The sequence below is a fragment of the Alosa alosa genome, chromosome 7 (assembly GCF_017589495.1).
Source record: "Alosa alosa isolate M-15738 ecotype Scorff River chromosome 7, AALO_Geno_1.1, whole genome shotgun sequence".
Lineage (NCBI taxonomy): Eukaryota > Metazoa > Chordata > Actinopteri > Clupeiformes > Clupeidae > Alosa > Alosa alosa.
Window position 1 is genome coordinate 21,755,344 of NC_063195.1, and position 17,533 is coordinate 21,772,876.

The 17,533-nt window shown below is 43.9% G+C and overlaps 1 protein-coding gene across 1 annotated transcript; it reads right to left on the minus strand.

The window, feature by feature from the left end:
• Positions 1 to 712: 712 nt before the first annotated feature.
• On the minus strand, positions 713 to 17,532 carry brat1 (BRCA1-associated ATM activator 1). Its single transcript, XM_048247828.1, has 14 exons — positions 17,356 to 17,532; positions 16,879 to 17,010; positions 16,369 to 16,523; positions 13,805 to 13,976; positions 12,764 to 13,175; positions 11,272 to 11,391; positions 10,802 to 10,896; positions 10,102 to 10,220; positions 9,193 to 9,376; positions 4,992 to 5,065; positions 3,633 to 3,720; positions 3,268 to 3,366; positions 2,436 to 2,611; positions 713 to 1,673 (listed from the first exon to the last, which is right to left on the minus strand). Exons 1-14 carry the CDS (start codon positions 17,363 to 17,365, stop codon positions 981 to 983), a joined length of 2,529 nt encoding a protein of 842 aa, XP_048103785.1. The 5' UTR covers positions 17,366 to 17,532; the 3' UTR covers positions 713 to 980.
• Between the last annotated feature and the right edge of the window lies 1 nt (position 17,533).

Below are 17,533 nucleotides of genomic sequence, written 5' to 3' on the forward strand. Positions count from 1 at the left end.
TTCAGAATGTCATGACTCAGAAAGAACCAACCGAGCACAAAGAGAACCCTTATGCATGCGCGCACACACACATGCGCACACACACATACACACACTGTACAACATGCTCTCTGCAACAGAATATCTGTATGACCTTTGAACTACGGAAGGAAAAGTGATGAAACATCTCATTCCTGAAGAAAAGCTACTCAAAACAATACATGCACATTCATGTTGCCCAATTGCGAGAGCACATTACTAGTTGAAGGTTTCTTACCTGTGGCATCCCTGTACGGCTATGGACACAAGTGCTTTCTAAATCAGTGAACCTGGAATGTCATTTTATTTCAGCGTTTCTGTAACCACAGAGATTAATCTAATAATGGTCTGTATATAGCTCAGAGAGAGAGAGACAGAGAGAGAGAGAGAGAGAGAGAGAGAGAGAGAGAGAGAGAGAGAGAATATTCAGGCAATTAATTAAGTTTCATAAACTAAAGTTTATTCTAATAATAGTCTATATATATGGACGAGTTTTGACAAAGTTTCATAAAGTTACATTTCATATAATAATGGTCCATATAGAAAGATAATTCAGGCAATTAAGTTTCATAAACTAAAGTTTCATCTAATATATATATATATATATATATAAGTTTCATCTCTATAATAATAATATATATGGAGAGAATTCTGGCAATGTTCTGTGCTCCATACTGCACAGTATCAGGCTCCATTCAAAATAATACATCTTTATTATCATGCTTGCATTAAATTATAGCACAGGGTGCGTCACAGGGAAGACATCATACTTTTTTGACAGATTAAAAAAATGCACTTGCTTTTATGAGTGTGTGAATCCGAGTTGCTCCAAGTCAAAAAGTTATTGTAAGATGTTGTAAGTCGTTACTGAAAGTGCCTTTACTCTTATGTTTTAGTTGCATGCAGGAGAATGTGTATTTGCATGTGTGTGTGTGTGTGTGTGTGTGTGTGTGTGTGTGTCCTCAGTAGCAGTCCACGGCGTTGTCGTCGCTCCGTTGCGCTACGGCCAGGATGTCCTCCATGAGTGAGCGCGGTGACGCCATGGCGTGGTCACTACTCCGTGCCAGCGCCTGCCTCATGCCCTCCAGGTCCAGCCGCCCCACCACCTCCCTCAGGCTCACCTCCTCCCCCTTCGGCCAATCACCTGCCGGCACCCCCTCTCTGGGCCAATCAGAATCGCCATTGACACCCTTACACTTCCTCAGCAAGTCCTCGCCCCATTGGTGGCTCTGGAGATGGAACGTGGGCGTGTCCCCGGGCGGCGACCCCGCCGACTCACCTTTGACCTCCAGGACCTCTCGGAGCTTGAGCAACAGCTGGCAGGCCTTCTGGGCGACTGGCCGGTCGCAGTCGAGAAGACCTTTGAAGAGGACACCGAACACCCCATACTCCTGGAGCCTCTCCAAGGCCTCCGTGAGGGAGCCACGACTCAGCGTCTTGTCCATTACCATCTCGGCCAGCTCCAGGGTGTGAACTTTGACCTCCCAGTCGAAGTCGTCAATGCCCAGAGTCAGCAGGGCAGACAGGGATTGGTCGAGGTCGGGAGGGGGGCGCGGCCTGGAGAGCCAACTGGTGACTGTCTTGAGGACGGCGCGGCGGGGGAAGCCCTCTGTGTCTTGAGCCAAGATGGCCAGCAGACGGGTCAGGACTTCCTCCTGAAGGAGCGCAGGGAAACAGGAAACTGGGTTTAAAACACGCCACATTCCTAAACATTCCGCTAAACACAATTACTGCTAATGCTACTACAGCATAAACATGGATTTCATATGAAAGATTAGATCATGGACACAATACGGTATTAGTACGTAGTCTTCAAATGGGTGTCTTCCGTATTACAACTGCTGTGTATTAATATATAAGTTAATTAAATATTAAAAAATATGTATTACTATATAAATAATATTTACCATCTTTAGTAAAGTCTATTCTAATACTCCATGGGGGCAGCCGTGGCCTACTGGTTAGCGCTTCGGACTTGTAACCGGAGGGTTGCCGGTTCGAACCCCGACCAGTAGGCACGGCTGAAGTGCCCTTGAGCAAGGCACCTAACCCCTCACTGCTCCCCGAAATGCTGTTGTAGCAGGCAGCTCACTGCGCCGGGATTAGTGTGTGCTTCACCTCACTGTGTGTTCACTGTGTGCTGTGTGTGTTTCACTATTTCACGGATTGGGTTAAATGCAGAGACCAAATTTCCCTCACTTTACTCAAAAGAGTATATACTATACTTATACTTATACTTATGTTTTGTGCATATCCCAGAGCAGGATTAGTTGAATTACATTAAAAATGACATTAGTGCAGTTCACAGACACAGACAGTTCACAGACATAAAAACCCTTTTAACTCTTATGACTTCTCAACTAAACCATTGACTTCAGTGCTGCGTAGGTCTCTTCCTGGGTAAAGATGCGGCTCACCGGCAGGCTGTGGTGTGAGTTTGTGTTTGTCTCCCCCTGGTGTTGAGCGGCAGTCACTGCTTGTCCCAGGGCGCTGATGGCGCTGGCTCTGACGTAACCCTCCGAGTCATCCAGGCAGGCGAGCAGCAGAGAGACAATGCCACTGCCCCGCAGAGCACCGCTAAAGGCTACGGAGTCTAGAGACAGAGAGAGAGAGAGAGAGAGAGAGAGAGAGAGGGGGGAGAGAGAGGGAGGGAGAGAGAGAGAGAGAGAGGGGGGAGAGAGAAAAAGAGAGAGAGGGGGGAGAGAGGGGAAGCGAAGAGAGAGTGAGAGAGAGGGAAAGAGAAGAGGTAGAGAGAGAGAGAAAGAGAGAGAGAGAGAGAAAGAGAGACAAACGGGAATCAGGAAGGAAGGAAAGATAGAGAAAGAAAGTAAGAGAAAGATGAAAGAAAGAGAGATAAAAAGACAGATTATGAGGCTACTATAACGTATATAATGTAATCACCATAGTGTTCGCTACATTAATACATGTAAATCCAAGTGATAACAAAAGGTGTCAGTCTACGAATATAGCTCCAGTAATAGTTAAAACTGTTCCCTAAATGACCGAGACAAGAGATTTCCTAACCAATAAGATGACTGCATCCATCTTGTGTACAGACACAGGGTTTTTACTGGGCGTTAACGACAGACACCTACATCACATCCTATTTCTGCCCAGATGACAAGATGTTTCCCACAACACATTCACACAACCAGTAATCAGCAATGCTGTGTGTGTGTGTGTGTGTGTGTGTGTGTGTGTGTGTGTGTGTGTGTGTGTGTGTGTGTGTGTGTGTGTTTACAAACTTACCGCTAGAGTTTACGATGAGCTGAGTGATGAACTCCAGAGTAGAGTCCCTAACTTCCCAATGCATGTCACACACACGCTTCATTAGTGCTGGGAATAGACCTATCACACACACACACACACTAAGTATTGTAATTCATACTTTCATAATAGTTTCAGCTATTTAAATATAAAAATAAGAGTATTCAGGTGTTACTGTCAGTCACCCTACCTAGACAGTGACTAGGCAAGGTAAAGAGCTCACTCTCTCTCACACACACACACACACTCTCTCACACACACACACACACACACACACACACTTCCTTGTAATAAAGTTCTGTAGTTCTATAGTTTCATTCTGCATGACATAATAGCAGTAGGCTTACTCTGAGTGAGGAAGTGTGTTTTCTCTGAACAGTCAGAGGAGTCTAAACAGATCCACTTCAGTAACGCCTGCAAGGTCTTCTGTAGCACCTGCGACACACACACACACCACACATTGAGACATATTGAGATTATTTTCACTTCCTGTAGTGAGTCCATGCACATCCACAGCACAGGCAAACACTGATCTACACTTCACAGCTGTTGTCTCTGCTGTTGTCTCTGCTGCAACGCCCCCCACACACACACACCAAACTAAGGCTAGTGCACACATCGTCGTCTACATGACCTAAATGAGCCACAAGCCCCGGTGCACACAAGCACTCCTCACTGTGTGCTCATTGTGTGCTCTGTGTGTGTCACTAATTCACAGATGAGATAAATGCAGAGACCAAATTCCTTGTATACGCAAGTATACTTGGCCTATAAACCTGATTTACATGCCTTACTTGCAAGCATTTCCACAACACCTGCAAACACCTACACTGCAAATAATAACAATGCACATCCAATGCCTTCACATCCCATTGCACCCATCTGTTTACGTGTGTGTGCAAGCAGCACATATAGACAGACACAGATGTAGAGACAACCAGGGCCATGAGAGAGACAGTGATGAGCAATGCACAGAGCTAATTTAACACTGTGGGCTAATTTAACACCGAGTCAGCTGTGTCGTGGATGAGAACTTTGCCCCTTTGCACACCATTGAGGGCCCAGAGTGTGCAAGGAGTCGGGCTGCCACTAACAACGATTTTAAATCGCTTAATCCATTGACTCATACTATTACTTGTTTAATATTTACCACAAAAAAAAAATAAAAAAAAAATAAAAAAAAATAGACAATCTTATTTTAGTTCACTTATAGTAAAAAAATGTACAAATATTGTGTGTCGATTAAAAATGTTGATGTTGACGAATAATCAGTTAATCCCGGCAGTTTTAGTAAACCCAGGTGGGTGCTACACATTGGTGGTAGTTAGTGAGGTTCCCCCTTCAAAATAAACTGCTTTTGAGTGCCTTGATAATATCCGAGTTATAGTAGTTGTAGCCCGCCATTTAGACAAGTGTGTAAGGAGGACGATGCCTTATGGTGGGGTCAGAGTCGGGTGCTGGAGACCTTGCCATTGCACTTTGTCCACCATTTAGTGTGTAAGGAGTAGGGCTGCCACTAACGACAATTTTTAAATCGATTTATTTAACGACTGATTTGTCAATTGCTCAATTAATCGAAATTATTCATATATTTTTTAAATTATTTTAATTTGTCAATTAAACAATTAATTTTCCTCCAAAAGTCAACAAACTCATTTTTAGTTAGCACGTCATTTAAAGGGGAGCGTGAGAGGAGGCTGCCTTACCGTGGGGTCGGAGTCGGGGTGCTGGAGGCACTGGTGGAGCAGGTCCAACACCTCCTGCCTGAGGCATCGGACACCTGGGGGAGAGGAACCAGGTGGACTGGGTTAGGGCACAGGGCAAAACAAGATGGCTGCCACTGGTGCGTCAAAAAGTAAGCAAGTGAGCAAGTGCATTTTATTTGTAAAGCACATTTAAAACACTACTTTCACTGTGCTGTACAAAATAAAACAAATTATAATAAAGATAATAATACATAATGAGACCTACAGAGATGTCATAAGAATCCTGCCTCCGACCAGTGGGCCGCGGCTGAGGTGTCCTTGAGCAAGGCACCTAACCCCTCACTGCTCCCCGAGCGCCACCGTCATAGCAGGCAGCTCACTGCGCCGGGATTAGTGTGTGCTTCACCTCACTGTGTGTTCACTGGGTGCTGTTTGTGTTTCACTAATTCACGGATTGGGTTAAATGCAGAGACCAAATTTCCCTCACGGGATCAAAAAAGTATATATACTTTATTCACGCGGCGGCCATTGTGTAAACCAAATCTACACTACAGGGTACACTTACTATATCATCAATGCATTTTTGCCACCTACTGGTGAATGCATAGAACACAACAATCCTATGGTTTGTGTACCCTAGACGTTTCCCAAAGTCAAGGAAGCATACTCAACGCCTTTTGAAGGATGCCATGTCATCGAACTCCGCCGAGCACTGTTTCAATGTCAACAATACTCCGAAATTCGCTCCCTTCATTCTGAGAATTTTCAAGGATGCATCTGTGGATCCTCAGGTGAACAAAAATAGCCATAACCCTCTGCGTTAACATGCATCGGAGCAGCGCAACCACTGAAAGAGAATCGTGCAGTTAAAAGCGGGTGCGCTCAGGCGGAACCGCGGTGACCTGCTTGTCCACACTAGCTAGTCTGTTCCAAAGTAGAGTCCAAGAACTCTATTATCTTCGTAGAACCTGACTCACAAGGCAGCATTCTATCAAGGAAGCATGCTCGACTTTGGGAAACAGCCCCTGTAGCCTCGTTTTGGTTTACAATGGCCGCTGCGTGAATAAGGCGAATTGAGTGGAATTTACCAAGCTTGCACTTCATTACGGTAAACAGTGCTCATCACTACCTGTCACTCTAGGCTAACGCAATTTGCAGTGCCCATAGCTGAATGGTAGGCTACAATTCAACCACAAAATACAGAAGTGAATGGAGTTAACCGATGGCGACATTAAAAAGAATCAAACTTTTGGCAATCATACATGATAATAAGTTGTCAACAAGCAGCGACATACAGGGGCGCGTTTCCCAAAGCCATCGTTGCTAGCCTGTTAGCAACTTAGTTGGTTGGCAATGGGAAATTGCATAGCAACCAACAAAGTTGCTAACTTAGTTAGAAACTTTTTTGGAAACGCGACCCAGAGCAGTAGTTCTACTTCACTTTAAAAAAAAAAAAACTATGACAGACTTTAGTCTAGCAGATTGGGAACAAAAGTTAAGGTTGCTGTTGACATGAAGAAAAACTGCAGCTCTGAATACTGATTCTGTTGTCTCTGGTAGTTCCTCTAGGCCTAATTGACGGATTTAAACGCAGTTTGGATTAGGCTACACCTGCTTTTAAAAGGCAGCACAAAACAGACGTGCAGACGTGTTTTCATACATATGGCGGAATACCTAATCAATCGCTATTAACGCTTTATCTCCCATGTGTTTGCGCGATACTCCCACTTTTCCCTCAACCCCCCCATAAATGCATATGCATGAGTAAGAAAAACGCAGATAGCCATTCTGCGCTCCATTAGCAGTACGCTTTGATCCACGTGCGATCTGTTTTGTACACATACGATGCCATGTTTTATGGTGCAAAAAACGTCAGAAACAGGTGCTAATTTGGTGGTAAGTCTTAGTACATCAGGCCATAGTTCTGTAGTGTTACCATTTTGATGGTAAATGCCAATGGTCATGTGAAGGACTAGCCTGGGTGCCAGCCGAACTTAGTCCCGCCCACAACGGATCGGGAAGTTCGGTCTGGCATTGCTCCGTTGTGGAGCAACTATGCTCGCACCAGAGCTGTGCGGACCAATCAAATCGGGCTTTGCGATGATGGACAGGTGAGCAACAGCACCTTGTCTATCACGTCATCTGAGCACGCTTAGGTTGATTATGTTTGCAACAAAAACGCTGTGGCTAGGAGACAGATGGCTTCTAATGCTATGTTTACACATGGCTGGCTATTTTCATAAACGGACATTTCACCCTCTCCATTTTCAAAAATAACAACGTGCACACCTGTCAGTTTTCAGAAAAGTTTTCCTTTACACTAACCCGGGTATATAGATAGATAGATAGATAGATATACTTTAATTATCCCACAGGAAAATCAGTTGTTTCAGCAGCCTTAAGAACATACAGCAAGCACACACACACGCACACATATAGTCCACATACATTACATTACAACAATAAATTACTTTCACCCACAAGACATAGCATATGGTAGCTGTCAAGGTACCATACACATCCAAGTACCAAAGTGTAACTGCCTAATAAGACATAAATCAAGACAATTGCCTCCATATTAGATATAAAAGATTAAAAGATAAGTTGTCTCTCTCTACTCAAAGGAGAGTCGTTGTAAAGTGCTATTGCTGTGGGTAAGAAGGTTTTCTTATATCTGTCCTTACTGCAATGGAGTTGGTGAAATCGCCAACTAAAAACACTTTGTTGTTTTGCCAGTGTACTGTGTAGGGGGTGTGATGCATTGTCCATGATGTGTAACAATTTCTGCAACATCCTCCTTTCCACCACCAACTCTAGAGGCTGTAGAGTAGTCCCCAGCACAGAGTCTGCTTTCCTAATCAGCTTGTTCAGTCTGTTAGAGTCACTGGCCCTGATTCTGCTACCCCAGCAGATGACGGCAAAGAAAATTGCACTTGCTACCACAGACTGATAAAACATTTGTAACATCTTAGTGCACACATTAAAAGACTTAAGCTTCCTCAAGAAATAGAAATATGCCTTCAAGAGCATGCCAAACCTGTACGTGGCAGTGTAAGGAGAAGCTCAAGGTCATGTTATCCAATCAGAATCCCGAAAATATTAACAACTGCAACGAATAACTTCCTCTTTATCTTTTGAACTGACTAAATATCTCCGCCTCGTCACATAAATCTCCATTTGTACCTCTTTAGACTTTAGACACAAACGAACAAACGGATTTTTCCCCAAAAAAAAACGATCAGCCTGGAGTTTTTAAAAACTCTGTTTGCGGAGGGGATAAAACCTCCGTTTGCGTCTAAATGACAGGGTCAAACGCAGAACAACATCACCGGTTGCGTCTAAATGACAGGGTCAAACGCAGAACAACATCACCGGTTGCGTCTAAATGACAGGGTCAAACGCAGAACAACATCACCGGTTGCATCTAAATGACAGGGTCAAACGCAGAACAACATCACCGTTTGCGTCTAAATGACAGGGTCAAACGCAGAACAACATCACCGGTTGCATCGCTTTCGTTGTCGTCTAAACAGGGACTAAGACCCCATATGGAAAATGCATATTATTTAAATGAGGTTTTATCACTGAAAACGATTATTTCTGAAAACTTGAGTTGTGGGAAAAAGTTGAGATGTGGGAAAACACATGGTTCCCTCGTTCGTTTGAAATCTCTGATTGACCACCTGTTCGAGGAATTTGTGACAGCCTTTTCCAGCTGTTTATAGCATATCAGTGTTCAACGGATTTACTTTTAAAAACGGAGAGGATATAGGCTATCATTTTTTTCCTAATAGCCTACCCTACTACGTATCTCTTAGATTTCGCTAATGAGTGTTGTAGGAGATATTGACGGCACAATACGTTTTACAAAATACCAGAATGTTAAGGCATTTGTGGAGAAGAAGGATGGTTCGTGTGTTCTTCCTACATCTCACGGTAAGCTATTTTGTTGCTATCCAATTGAGTGCAGAGGCATTCCCCCCCTGTATCGGTTGAAACACGCCCCATAATTACGTCCCAATGGAGCAGTATCAGACTCGTATTCTGACTAGAATTTGACAACGTCAGGCTAGTGAAGGACAGATAAACACACCAAAATCAAAATATTCTTTTTTTTATTAGCTGTGTGTTATCATGTGGTAATACATACTACTAGGTCTATTGGGAGTTTGAACGTAATGTGTGGAGTCATGTGACCTACCTTCACAGGAACTGAGGCTGATCAGGGCATCTAAACCACACCTCTGGACCCTGCTGCAGCCAATCAGTTGGATGTAGGCCTTGTTGGGCGGCGAGGGGGAGGGGCTTTGTCCGAGACCCACCTTCAGAAGCTGCAACACCGCTCCTGTGACAGCCTCCACTGAGGCGTCCACAAACAGGGAATTCTGGGATAGAAGGTAATCACACAGAGTACAAGAGTAAATATTTGGTGAATATTTACCGTTTGCAACGTTTCATTTAGTAGAAAAAAATATTGACAGTGACTTGAGAATTCAGTTTAAGAGTGAGTAAGTGGTATTACATCAAATAAGATCATGCCTGGCAGGAATCCGTTTCTTTACTCCTTACAGTGTACTCAAGTAACAGGGAGGCTGCAGTGGACACGTAACTAAATAGCTTCCACTATGATCAATGGCACTGGCTACACCAGACATGGTAGCGGCACATACTTTCGAGAAAAAAAAAAGTAAGCCGGGTGTCATTCATGCAGAACTATATTTACTGTCTTTTAAATATCAACTCAGTTCTTATGCAGTAAGAACTGGCTACATGGTTGCAGTGTCTGAATGCATCCCAGTTGGCCATGTTCAAGTAAGAATACTATCCTAGCTTGACAAAATAGATATTTAATATAATATACGGTATAAAGCCGGGGATACACCGGATCCTGCAACTGAAGCGCTCTGTTCGCATAGCGTAAAAATAGTTTATTTTGCTGTAATTTTCCAAACGTATGCACGTTTCCCCCATCACGTCTCGTGTAGCCAGTTTCACTGATTATAGTGGAAGCTAATTGTTGTAGCAGACGCTTCGTGAACGGAACTCTTCAGTTACGTGCATGGTGTAGCCTCACTTGTTAGATATAAACCAAGAAAAGCAGACTACTTACTGCGAGACTGAGCTCAGCCACACTGCTCAGGGACAGAGACAGCAGAGAGATACACTGAGACTTCTGGCAAAGCTGTTCCCTCAGGGCAGGCTGGTGGCTGTTGGCCTGCTTAGCATCCCCTGTTTGGAGGGCAACCCAAAAGCACATTTGAGATCTACGAATGCCACCTGACTGGAAATGTACTAGCTAGTGTTATGCTGTATATATTTATATACTATACTATACTGTTATATTCTATATCTATAGTGCATTTTTGAACGTGGTGGGGAAATAATACCAACAAATCCTTTTCAGATGTAAATTAGCCCAAGGCCAACTCTGGTGCAATGCATCAAATGTTTACATTTATGAAATTGAAATTTTCCCCGTTCTTCCCAGTATCTCTTTCTATTTTACTACAGACCCTACTACCATAACGCATAAACACATTACAACAATAATAAACATAATGATGCTCCCGAACTTTGCTTGAGTAAATTTTCCGTAAATGGACCTCGCTGAAGTTTAATTGAATATCCCTGTCTTACATAGCTGAAGACGGTGTAGTAAGTTGTTCTTAGTACAAGGTGGTGTACTGATTTGACGGTAGTGTGCTAAATCGCTGCACTAACGTTCAAGGTTGTCCACTAAGATGTAGGTGGTGTATCGTAAGCACATGATTAACTGTTGAGGGGAGAGTGGCATATGAAGTGTAGGTTACCTGAACCGTTAGGCAGTATCTGGAGAGGAGAACCAGTGATGAACTCCAGAGGCTGGAGAACTATACCCACCGCCAACCTCTTTAATGGCTCTGAGCTGAGAGAGAGAGAGAGAGAGAGAAAGAAGAAAATAAAAAAGTACATGTCCATTTTTAGTTTAAACATAAACTATTTTTTTTTTTTTTATTGGAAATTAGGGAAGCATGATATCAGATTCCTGCCAATATTCAATATGCTGATATTTTTGATCTCATTTTCGCCAATGTTGCCTCAATGATACTGTGCATCCCCAAAGAAAATACACAGTGTATGTGTGCGTGTGTGTTTACCAGTGCTGCAGGCGCGCGCGTGTGTGTGTGTGTGTGTGTATGTGTGTGTTTTACCAGTGCTGCAGACATGTGTATGTGTGTGTGCATGTTTTATACCAGTGCTACAGGATTGTGTGTGTGTGTGTGTGTGTGTGTGTGTGTACCAGTGCTGCAGGCGTGTGATGGCTGAGGCACACTGGATGGCTGTCTTGGGCTCCCCCACCCTCAGAGTGGCCCTCATCAGCTCCTCCACTCTGGCATCTGATTGGCTGAACAGCTCAGTCCTGGAGCAAACAGAACAGGAAGCAATACTTACACCATCTAATCTCATCAAACGAAACCACAACACTCAAACTCTCATTTAAGAATAAATGTCAAGGTTATTGCAACAATGATGAATTACTGTCAACTACTAGAATACCGATCTATTCTCATATAAAATGAACTAATGAAGGGGCTTGGAAAGAGGAAAAGCTCAAAGCAATATAATATTAAAAATGGACTCAGTAGGAGGTGGTGGGAGATTGGAGGATGCTAGCAAAACTGAGGTCCATGGTGAGGAATGAGCAGCATCCTATGTGTGAGACTCTGGCTCCTTTGAGTAGCTGTTTTAGTGAGAGGCTGCTTCATCCCACATGTGTGAAGGAGAGACATCGTAAGTCTTTCTTTTAAACTGCTGTTAGACTGCACAACATAGAAACCCCTTAGAATTATTTTTATTCTTTTGTAAATTCCTGGATTCTGCTGAATGCCTTTAACTTTTATAGGTAGCCTATTTGTTTATTCTCTTAAATTATTCACCATTTGCCTGTATTTATTAGCCAGTAATGTAGGATGTGCAGTTATTTATCTCCCCCTTCTTGAATCCTACCAGGGCCCTAAGTAGGGTGCAACGTATAATTGTTCAATGTTACTGAGTTGCGGTGGCTGGACAGTATGTGTGTGTGTGTATATTCTGGAGGTATGTTGTATATTGTCTCCTATGTTGAGTGCTATAACAATGCAAATTTCTCCGTTGGGAGACCATTAAAGGTTTATCTTATCTTACATAGAATGATAGAATGGGTCCTATTTTAAATGCAAGGCAACGAGCAAAGTTCTCATGCATGAGCTAACGGCATCATGTGGCGTGAGACAGGTTTTCGCTGAGCCACCACTGTTTGTGCTTAGCATCTTTCTCATGGTATTACATTTGCAAATAGATTTTGCATAGTTATTAAGCAAGCTTTAGTTAGACTTTAGACTTTGCACTTTGCCCAAGTGATATAACATTTATTGTAATTAATCATAAAATTACCATAATATGCCATCAAAGATTAAAGTTATTTTCAAACACTGGCTTCACTGACACCAAAGGTACAGCCAGGATATTCACAATTCAAACTTCCATTTGCAGCAAATACTGTTTATATTTTGTGTTTTGGCCTCCTGCGCCGCCCTCCGCTAATTTACCAATCACACAGCTAGTAGCATTTCCACCTTTGGATTGCCAGATTAGCCTATTATTATTATTATTATTATTATTAGTAATGCTCTCAAATGTTTTGATTCTGGACTGCAATGCCCGTTTTAAACACTAGTGGGCGTTCTTGCATGTAGCACCTTTAAAGTTGGGCCCTGTGTCTAGGAAAAGCAGACTCGCTTGGTGTTACTCACGTGGAGGCTGCATGCAGGACCTCCATAATGGGCAGGGAGAGCTTGTTCATCCCAGCCTCCAGGAGCACCTCCAGAGGGCCCAAAGCCCCCCTCCACACGCTCCCCAGCAGAGGAGCTCCGCAGCCGGGCAGACTCAGAGCCAGCAGCCTCAGCGCCTGGAGGACACGGAAGTGCTCCTGGGACACCAGGGCTTCCCCGACATGCCCCACGATCTCTGCGGTGACGGTGGCGGTGTTGCATTCCGGGCCCGAGCTCCCGTTCTCTTGGGCTGTCCCCTGCTGCTGCTGCTGCTGCTGCTGCTCTGTCATTGGTGGGTGCGGGAAGTTGAGGATGTGAGCGAGGAGCTGATTGGCTGCGGCTGCGACAAAGAGACTCTTGTCGCGCTGCAATTGGAGGATGAGTTTGGTGAGGCCTGTTAGGAGGGAGAAATGGGACATGTAAGAGAGAAGGCTTACTAAAGACGAGGGAAAGAACCAAACTGGAACATGACATGACTGGCGTCTCAGGCATCATGGAGCAATAAATCGCGTACCCCTGGGTGTAAAGCGTAATAATTAAATATTTCACACAGATTTGCATTTCATAATTATGTGCATTTCCTAGGAATGTAACCATTGACCTTGCCTGGTGAATTTTGGCGCTGTTTTCCACCAGCTAATCAGGCATCCGTTTAGTATAAGGCAGGATAGAAGGGGTAGATGCATAATATATGTTGAGGTTGTTGTAAATGTGTCTAACTATAACATCCAGTAAATCACCCATAATGTGTGTGAGAGTTGGAGCACATAGGGGTGATTGGGAGCATGTTAATGGCCTAGTCCTGGCTTCCATTCACATCATTCTTTGTGTGTGAAGTATGCTTGTGTTTACTCGTTTACTAGTGTTTGTGTGAGTCCCTGTTTATGTTTGTGTGTTTGTTTGAGTGTGTGTTTGTATAAGTGTGTGTAAGCCTGTGTGTGTGTGTGTGTCCTTTTTTGTTTGTATGTGTAAGTATGTGTAAGCCTATGTCTATGTCTGTGTGTGTGTGTGTGTTCCACTTACCGCGCTGGCTGATGAACAGCATGGCCGGGTGGTGCTGCAGCAGGGCCCTGAGGCCCAGCAGCCAGCCGCAGCGCACCGACGCCTCCCCCCACTGCGCACGCACGCCCCCGCCGCCTCCATCCCCCTCGGCCTCGGCCTTGCACGCAAACGCCTCCTGCACAACGCCTCGCTCCTGGGAGGGAAAAACACAGCAACCAGTCAGCCAGGCTTAGACCACACAGTGCAACAGCCTTCACACCATTGATGCATGGGCCAGGGGCAACCATCTTTGATTTCGAGGTCGGGGGTTGGTGGTGAGGTTTCGTCCGACTTTCTGAGTCGGAAATTCAGACTTCCGAATGCAACTGCAATGTACCATTAGGAACACAAACAGTGGTGTAACACTGGGCGAGGGTTATGCTGACTAGACAGGCATTGGGGCAGTCGTGGCCTACTGGTTAGGGCTTCGGGCTTGTAACCGGAGGGTTGCCTGTTCGATGACCAGTAGGAACGGCTGAAGTGCCCTTGAGCAAGGCACCTAACCCCTCACTGCTCCTCGAGTGCCGCAGTAGCAGGCAGCTCACTGCATCGGGATTAGTGTGTGCTTCACCTCACTGTGTGTTTACTGTGTGCTGAGTGTGTTTCACTAATTCACGGATTGGGAGAAATGCAGAGACCAAATTTCCCTCACGGGATCAAAAGAGTATATATACTTATACTAGACTGTAACGTAAAGCAGTACAAGCCTTTCATCACTATGGAGCATTTTGGAATAGGTGATGAATGATGGTCAAACAACAGAGCAAAATTATCATGACCGACTGAGTCTCCATACTGACGCACGGTACATCAGGCTAAACGCTCTCAGTTATAAAAACTGAATCTAATTATAGCAAAGTACTTTTAGGCAAGTCCCTCCACTCGGCGGCCATATGCAACGCATTTTGGGCACTTATTGGGCATCTATTTCGGGCAGAAATGCGTGTGCGCAAGGCTTTACGACACCAACCTCGCTCCAGCGGTACGTGATTGGCACGATGTATTTACAACACACCACACGATTGGTATAATGTTTTCACATGTCGACTTTTATTGCTGTGGAAGGGGTGAGATATGTGTAGGGCCATCCTTAAAAATATTTTTGTTTGCAGTAACAGCCAAAAAAAATTAAAAATGGGTCGGTAGGTAGGTCAATATTTTTTTTTTCAAGATTCAAAGTAAAAAAAAAAAGTACAATTTTGGTCATGGTGATTAATGTAGGAATGAATTTACACAAATGTGCATATCGTGGCGTAACTGACTGGGTCTTCAACCCGTGCCTTCAGGCGCACCATTGCAAACCTCATTCTGATGCAGGTTATATAGACCAGCCTTTCTCAAACTTCTTTGACCTGAGGCCCAGTCATGGCAGACTTTTGGGTCATAAGGCTCATCCACATGTACCCAGAAAGAAGGCTACAATAGCTCTTGGCCACGTTATATTGAAATTTGACTATACAATACTCAATGCTATACAGTGTATTATACAGTCTCTGCTCTGTGTCTAAGGAAGTTCTAAAAACAACGTCGTTCTATTAAGTTTAGTTAAATAAATAAATAGCCTTCCAACAGGTTGAAGCGGAGCTTTGATACCAACGTTATCGATTAGTTTCAGTTCCTCTGCGCAGACGCCATTGAATGAATGCTCATACCACCACTTAATTGTAGGGCTCCATGTTTTAATGACATCGATAGCAGAAACGTTTGTTTTCTTTTTTTCGTCGATCCGCGGTTTCTTGATCAACTGCGCAGCAAATTATCAGATGAAGCACCGGGCCTAATTTCACTCCACGACTCCCTTGGACCAGCAGTCTCCATGTTCGCGGACCCATATTTTGAGAAATGCTGAATAGACCACAACCAATTTCAATACTCCGACCACGGTCACCGTTAGACTAGGGGGAGAAGGGATGAAAAAGATCTGGCCACAGTTCTTCCAGAACTTCGTGCCAAGTAAAAGCGTTATCAGTTTGTGTGAATGAAACGTTTAGGCCATAGTGTGACATCGTAAAACCAATGGTGTAGAGATGGCGCCACAGGTTTTAAGTGAGCCACGTTTGCATGTAGGCAATTTATATTCACAATACTTGGGCCTACTAAAAGAAATATTATTTTATTGCGTTTTGTATTGGTTGTTTAGAGGGAAAAAAAAACAATCGGTCGGTATTAACGCAAGTTTACAACCGGCAAGTCGGTCGGACTAAAAAGGGAAAAAAAAAAATATTTGGGTCGGTTCTAAATTGACAGGGTCGGTCGGTTCTGACAAAAGCGAAAATATTTTTAAGGATGGCCTAGACAACTGCCATATTGGCGTTACAAACTAACCCCATGCATTTCTATGGAGGATTTTTTGAGTGCGGTGTCTCCTCGTTAGAAAGTCTCTGGTTATAGTACCCATATGCTATTTGAATACCAAATAGCTTAATAGAGTAGCATCCATCATCTTAAAATAGAGTTATAACTAAAAATTGTAGGAACTCTACACGGCACTTGAAAGCAGAGAACATTTGATTGCTATTTCACAAAAATTAGGCGAGTGCACTTACTTCTAAACGACTGAAGCCCCTCTCAGTGGCAGCCAGTAGGCCAGTGAGTTTGAGGGTGAAGGAGAGGATTATGGGATCTGTAGTTTTTGATGCACACATGCTGGAGATGAACTCCAGGAGGCATGGCTGCTGGTCAAGAAGATTCCGGTCATCATCTACAAGCAGATGGAGGAAGCAATCAACTCCTGGCAGTGTACTAATAAATACTATAGAACAGACTAGGATGAAGGTTTTGGCTAGTCGTAAGGAAAGGTTTATGAAGCATTTTGCATTCCCTGGACTGCCTTTATCAGTCATGACACAAAACTGCAACATCACAACACAACACAACCACTAGCTGTTTAAACAAATCACACACAACCTGCTGAAGCCATTCAGAAATTGTATTTGCTCAAAGAACATGAGAACCTGTCAGCACCTTGCACATGCAGTAGAAATGGTTTTAAGACATTGTGTAAGCCCTTTCTAAATCAACTGCATATGCACAGGTTCATAATCATCACCATTTACCTTCATTGATTATGTTTGTAAGCCAGTCCAGCAGCTTCTCTAGACAAGTGTCATCAGGTAAAGATTGCTTCGGATCCGCCAAAAATGTAAGGACTCCGGGGAGTAGCGCAATGCAGTCGGCGTCCATCGTGCCTAGATAAGGAAAAAGGCAGATTGAGTGACAACAACCCATCAGAGTTCCTGTCGAACATTCAGATATTGCCAATCGTATGCCAACACAATATGTCGGCTAGCAAGCTAGCTACGTATACCCACCACAGACGTTACCTTACCAAACAGTAGTCCTAACTATCTGACTAATGTACATTACGTGTGCTGACCGTGATGCAAAATTGCATTGGCCAGCAGCACTTACCCGGTTTCAAAGTTGGTATGTCAGCTAACATTACCTTTCAGTTAACTTAAATCCCACTAGAATGCTAACCTAGGAGCACACAGAAGATCTCAATGCACAAACAGTACAAAGTTTAGCGTTACCTTGATCCATTTTCTGGGGTGTAGAGTTTGACTGTCTGAATAAGATTGCGCTGATATTAAGTAAAATGCATCAGGAGATGTGAAATCCGCATGTTAGCGATACCGTATGATGTGTCCTCGACTCAAAATCTTGCGGTTTGGATTCCCTCTCTACGGAAAGCATACATGACCAGACCAT

What these genes read in the sequence shown, in the direction of transcription:
- brat1 (XM_048247828.1), bottom strand. An exon ending in GGGGCTTCAGTCGTTTAGAA is followed by an intron (nt 13,977 to 16,368) that starts GTAAGTGCACTC and finishes TTTCCCTCCCAG; the next exon opens with GAGCGAGGCGTTGTGCAGGA. An exon ending in ATCACACGCCTGCAGCACTG is followed by an intron (nt 10,897 to 11,271) that starts GTACACACACAC and finishes TCTCTCTCTCAG; the next exon opens with CTCAGAGCCATTAAAGAGGT.